Source organism: Pezoporus wallicus, unplaced genomic scaffold (assembly GCF_028554395.1).
Source record: "Pezoporus wallicus isolate ANWC-B61680 ecotype Strahan unplaced genomic scaffold, APGP_CSIRO_Pwel_v1 contig_11133, whole genome shotgun sequence".
Classification (NCBI taxonomy): domain Eukaryota; kingdom Metazoa; phylum Chordata; class Aves; order Psittaciformes; family Psittacidae; genus Pezoporus; species Pezoporus wallicus.
Genome location: NW_026636583.1, coordinates 345737 through 351777, shown reverse-complemented (window position 1 = coordinate 351777; position 6041 = coordinate 345737). Strand labels below are relative to the sequence as shown.

Genomic DNA, 6041 nt, shown 5'->3' with positions numbered 1-6041 from the left:
CACATGGTGCGTCCCTGCTGCCGGGCTTCCTGTCGCAGGCGAGCGGGTTTTGAGGGAGCGGCAGGTTCCGGCCCCGCGGGACGCAGCCATGAGCTACGACCGGGCCATCACCGTGTTCTCCCCGGACGGGCACCTCTTCCAGGTGGAGTACGCGCAGGAGGCGGTGAAGAAGGGCTCCACGGCGGTGAGTGAGAGCGGCGGGTGTGCCGGGCCGCTCGCTGAGGGAAGGCCCGCGGTGGGGCCTGCGCCTCCCCGTCACCGAGCGGGCTGCTGGGGTGAGGCCCCACGGGAGATGCCCTGAGGCGCTCGGGCTGACTTCGGGGGCTGGAGCTGCCTTAAACAGCGCCGTTTCCCTCAGTGGGTGCCGTGCTCCTGTCAGGCTCCGGCCGTGGCTGCGGGTTTTGGGGGAAAAGTCGGAAGTTTTGTGCGCTGAGCACGAAACGTGAGGCCCGGGGCAGGCACCGCGTCCTGGCAGCCCGGTACAGGCCGCCGTGGGGAGGAAGGTGCTGCGGAGCCCCGGACGGCGCTGGGCCTGTGCTGTTGCTCTGTGTGGTGGCAGTGGCTCCGTGCTTGTGCACTCGCGGGTCAGCAGTGGACTGGGAAACGTGTCAGTAAAAGCACATAGAAGTAACTTTATGGCTCCCAGCCTTCGCGTGTCCTGAGGTTTTGCTCAGTGAGGGTTTTTTTAATATTTGGGGAGAAAAAAAAAAGAAGTATTAATTTCCAAATTACAAAATACCCAGAAGAAAAATTACTGTCCTTGGGGTGGAATAAATATAATGACATTTAGTGCCAAAGAGGTGGCCTTCTTTATCTCACAGAAATGAAAAACACTGTAAAAGTGGAGCAGACATCAAATATAATCAACCTCTGCCTCTCTTGCTGAGTAGTTGGTTGGAAATGTCTGTAACACACTGACAGCCATCCCATAAGGAAAAATGATTCCCATCACCCCTTAGAGAACCACTGGGAATGAGTGAGAAAGACCAAGGGTTTCTTTTGTCCCTGATACTGGAAAAGGTATATCCAAAGTATGGATTAGGACATAGAATCATAGAATAGTTCGGGTTGGAAAGGACCTTAAGATCAGCCAGTTCCAACCCCACTCCCATGGGCAAGGACACCTCACACTAAACCATGTCACCCAAGGCTCTGTCCAGCCTGGCCTTGAACACCATCAGGGATGGAGCATTCACATGCTGACATGAAGGCAGCAAACTCCTGGCGGGCTGCTCATCAGGTTTTACTTGTTCTGACCTTCAGTGTTGTGGGGTCTGCCTTGAGCAGTACCAGGGGAACAGTTGTAGTGGTAGTTTTGTTGATCCTGCTTCTGTGGCTGCACAAACACTCTGACTGGTCTTGGGAAGGCAGGGTTGGTGACAGGAGTGGGATTGTATCTTTTAGAGCCACATAGATTTAAACGGTAATAATTGATTGTAAAACTGCACCCTGGAATCCACTGCAGGTTTTGTAACATCAGCCCTTTCCCCAGGTTGTGGCAATAGGAAATAAAATACTGGTTTCAAGCTGAAATAACACTTACAGAGTGGGGGGGTTTGTGTGTCCTGGGTTTTCCTACTAATTTCGGTGCACTCTGAAGCTCACCGAGGTTTGAGGCCCTAAAAGCTTAACTTGTTCTTCTTTTAATGTGTTGAAGGTTGGAGTAAGAGGGAAGGATATTGTTGTGCTTGGTGTGGAAAAGAAGTCTGTGGCAAAACTGCAGGATGAAAGGACTGTACGGAAGATCTGTGCTCTCGATGACAATGTCTGCATGGCTTTTGCAGGTACATGCTCCCCTCAGGGGGTTTGGAACACTTAGCATAAGTGGCTGAGAACTGTGGGAGGGAATATGGTCCCACTGTTGCTTATTCTTTGTAAACCAAGAGTAGTCTACTGTATGGATGAATATAGAGAGAGCCAGGGATCTAATGAGGGGAAATACATGTTAAAGTTCAACCAGGCAAGCTTTGCTGTGCACATAAAGCTGCTTTGTAGTTGGGTTGCTGCATAAGAAATAAAGCCAGTGTGTGTGAGAACTGAGATTGCTTTGCCAAATGCTGTCGCTCTGTCAGTAGCATTGCCATCACCTGGCTCAGAATTGTGTGTGTTCCCTGAAACTCACAAACATGAAAGCTGTGAACCGACCCCTCTGCTTGTTTTGGTGTGTTGGGTTCTGTCTGTTGCCTTAAAAATGCAGCAAACCTGAGGAAGTGTGATCGCGTTTGGTTTTTCCTTTGCTGTCACACTGACCTCGAGAGCCTTTGGAGGCAACAGGAGTTGTTGTGTTTGTGCAGGATGAGTCTGAGAATACTCTGTCGTTTCAGGGCTGACAGCTGATGCCAGAATAGTTATAAATAGAGCTCGGGTGGAGTGTCAGAGCCACAGGCTGACAGTGGAGGATCCCGTCACCGTGGAGTACATCACGCGCTACATTGCCAGTCTGAAACAGGTACGTTGGACCCCATAGGGATGCTTCAAGATACATCCCGATGAACAGAGCTCTAAACTTAAGTATGTCCAAGCCTTGTTCTACTCAGCTGGTCAAAATCAGCACAACAAAATGTGTTTATTGGAAGTAGGGATGTAGAAATAGAACAGGAGGAGTGATGACTGACTGGGTTCTCTTCCAAGATGAAGTTAATTAGCACTTGCGAGTTCTGCGCAGTGACTGTTGTGATATCATCAGGAGCACTGAGCTGATCCGCAGCTCTTATCTCGCCCTCATAACAATGGAGCTGTGTTATTGTCAGAACGTCTTCATGGCTCCTATTCATTTTTCCTCCTACTAAGCCATTGCAGGGAGGGATAAGAGGGGAGCAAATCAGTGCAGTCCTGAGTATGGTTTAGGGTTAATATTAATTAGAGCATCAAAATCTGCCCAACTGTGCTCTGTGATAAATTGTGCATTTAGTGTGTATTAAACTGCTCTGTCTGCCCCTTGGCACCACCCAGCAGCCAGGGTTGCTCCTCAAGAAATCTGGAGAGTAGCTTGGGACAGGCCAAGGGGAATGGCTTTAACCTGCCCGAGGGGAGACTGAGCTGAGCTCTTAGGCAGAAGCTCTTCCCTGTGAGGGTGCTGAGGCGCTGGCAAGGGTGCCCAGCGAAGCTGTGGCTGCCCCATCCCTGGCAGTACTCAAGGCCAGGTTGGACACAGGGGCTTGGAGCAAGCTGCTCCAGTGGAAGTCCCTACCCATGGCAGGGGAGTGGAACTGGGTGAACATTAAGGTCCCTTCAACCCAAACCAGTCTGGGATTTTAACTCTAGCAGGTAGGTTGGTAAGACCCTGCTATAAATATTTCTAGTGTTTTTTCTGGTTCATCTCCAGTGCCTGCTTCTACTCTCACAACGGTCTTAGAACTGCTTCTGAAATAAGTCTCTTCTCTTTGCTCAGAGATACACACAGAGCAACGGGCGCAGACCCTTTGGCATCTCTGCTCTTATTGTGGGCTTTGACTTCGACGGGACCCCGCGGCTGTACCAGACCGATCCCTCTGGCACGTACCATGCTTGGAAGGTGAGTTGGTTCTGCTTCGTGTGGAGATGGGATGGAGTATTTGTGAGTTAATGTCCCCTTTAAAGAGGGACTGGTGTAGGAAGGAGATCTCACTGACCAGATGGGGGTGGCTCACAGCTGGAGAAATCCTGAGTGATCAGATTGGCTGTGAATGGCAGCTGCAGCTGAGCTTTACAGGGAGATCTTGTCCTGTTTGCAACAGGAAAACCCCAAACCCACCACAAGTGTCTTTGTGTGTGACATGTGGGAACTTACACATTCGGTCTCCTTAAAAATAGAAGGGGATCACAGAATGGCTTCAGCTTATGTAATTGTACAACTCTTATTGCTTGCTTACTCTGTCAGTGAGGCTTTCGTGAACTTCCATTGTCTTTCCCCTCCCTCAACGTTTCCAGGCCAATGCCATTGGCAGAGGAGCCAAATCCGTGCGTGAATTCCTGGAGAAAAACTACACTGATGAAGCCATTGAAACGGATGATCTCACCATCAAGCTTGTCATCAAGGCACTTCTTGAGGTGCGTCCCTTTCACAGCCCTTCAGTCACTTCTCCCTGCAGGGCTGCACTCACTTCAGTGGGAATACAGGGAAATCTCCGTGCATGTCTGTCACAGGAGAGAACCATAGCAGGATCTGTGAAGCTGTTCCTTGCGGGATTAAATTCAAGGTTCAGAGTATTTGAGTAGCAGTTTCCATAGTTTACGTGGAATTTACTGGTAGTTTTCCGGGGAGGAAAACAGGCTTCAGTTCTGGGCATTCAGCCAAATGCACCACACAGGTGCTGCACCACAGGCAGAATGTTTTACTTCTGCATTGAAGAAACAGCAAATAGCAGGAGGTTGATGGTGACAAAGGGGGCTCCTGCTTGCTCCCAGAAGGAAGACCCTTACTTCTGTAGAGCTCCACTGCTGCTGGAGCAGAGTGTGTAGAGCCAGTGAGGGGAATGCTGCCCCTCTGTAGCCATTCTGACCTGGAAGGGGGTGGTTGGGAGCGTGTCCATTCATTAACTCTAACACTGACCCACTCCTAAGGTGGTGCAGTCTGGAGGAAAGAACATCGAGCTGGCCGTCATGAGGCGGGAGCAGCCACTGAAGGTGAGTGAGGGCCTTGTTCTGCTCTTCTCCCTTCCCACTGTCCCTGTTGAGCTGTGTTAACCTCCACCCCTCACCCTGCATCCTGTCCTGGCCAGAGCTTGTGTCTGTTGTTGGTGGCCAAGGAATGCTGTGTCTCCACAGGGTACCTGGGCCTGGATGAATCCCAGCTAACTCTCGTTCTGAGCGAGAGGTAGTGTTGCTGAAACAAAGAGCCCTGAGCTGTGTTAGGATCCTGAGGGTCTCCTGTGTTCCTGTTCTAGATCCTGAACCCTGAGGAGATAGAGAAGTATGTTGCTGAAATTGAAAAAGAAAAGGAAGAAAATGAGAAGAAAAAGCAGAAGAAAACAACATGATGGATGAAAGTCAATGGCTCAGCTGCTGCTTTTTAACTGAAGCAATGGGTTATTCTGTATAGACCATTGGTGTAGGCATTCCACTTGTCCATACTCTGCCCCTCGGGAGACCTACAATAAACCTACTGGGTGTTTTTTTTTTTTAAAGCTGTTAGTTTGGAATTGTCCATTCCTTGGATTTTCCTTCCCTGGGAGTTGTTGGTGGCTGCAGACCAGCAGCAGTGACCCATTAAAGGAAAAAGGCTTTGGCTCCAGTTTTCCTGGGTCACTTCATTCTGTTAATGGTTGGTCCCTGCACCCTCTCAGTTGGCAGTGCTTGGCTCGAGGGCTGGGTTAAAGCAGCAGCAGAACAGAAGCAGTGTGGAATTGAGCTTTTTTTTTCCCCTAATGCATCTTCAAATGTAAAGAGCGAGGCTGTGCCAGGGGGTGGTGGTTTCCCTCTGGGGGGCAGCACAGGGGTGTTGGGGGTGCAGTATGAGAACTGGCTGCACGGGTCCATTTGCACAGTGTGGGACAGGATCTGGCATTGGCTTGGAGTGGCTGTGTGACTCCTCTGGTTCACAATGAGGGGTTGCTGGTGAGATTGACCACCGGGAGTGACAGGCTGGTGGCTTCCCATAGCTAAATGGGACACCACCATTAAGCCATAAATGCACCAGTGCCCTGGGGCCAGCAGGAACAGTCCTAGCAGAAAAAGGCTCATGCTTTGTGAAGGGCTCCTAGTCAGTGAGCTGAGCCACAGCCACAAGTCCCCTCACTGTTCCCATGCACTAGTGACCCAGGTACAGCTCAGCTTGGACACATGCACAGTGCAGCAGCTTCCACAGCACCAGAAACAGCAACTCTTGTCTCCTGTACTGAAGCTGAGGATTTGCTGTAGAAACAAGGGGATCAACTGCCTTGAAAACAAACAAAAGGCCTTCATACAGGGAAGCTAACAGCAAAGTCACTTAGTGAACAAGTCACTTAGTGGCAGTACAACTCCATCCTTAACACTGCACATCACACTGGCTGTTGCACCAGCTGAGAAATGGAAGGCTCACAGCAGCTTCCACGGCAGCTGCCTGGTACAGCCCTGTTGTG

The 6041-nt window shown here is 50.5% G+C and overlaps 1 protein-coding gene across 1 annotated transcript; it reads left to right on the top strand.

Annotated features, from left to right (window-relative positions):
* The first annotated feature begins 60 nt into the window (after positions 1–60).
* PSMA7 (proteasome 20S subunit alpha 7) lies at positions 61–5101 on the top strand. Its single transcript, XM_057400846.1, has 7 exons — positions 61–184; positions 1658–1784; positions 2325–2449; positions 3392–3514; positions 3910–4029; positions 4543–4605; positions 4866–5101. Exons 1-7 carry the CDS (start codon positions 89–91, stop codon positions 4956–4958), a joined length of 747 nt encoding a protein of 248 aa, XP_057256829.1. The 5' UTR covers positions 61–88; the 3' UTR covers positions 4959–5101.
* Positions 5102–6041: the final 940 nt, after the last annotated feature.

Excerpts from the sequence above, each read along its gene's own strand:
- PSMA7 (XM_057400846.1), top strand. The coding sequence starts at position 89 with ATGAGCTACGACCGGGCCATCACCGTGTTCTCCCCGGACGGGCACCTC. Across the intron at positions 4,030-4,542 it reads TCATCAAGGCACTTCTTGAG|GTGGTGCAGTCTGGAGGAAA; the intron begins GTGCGTCCCTTT and ends CCCACTCCTAAG. Across the intron at positions 4,606-4,865 it reads GGCGGGAGCAGCCACTGAAG|ATCCTGAACCCTGAGGAGAT; the intron begins GTGAGTGAGGGC and ends TTCCTGTTCTAG.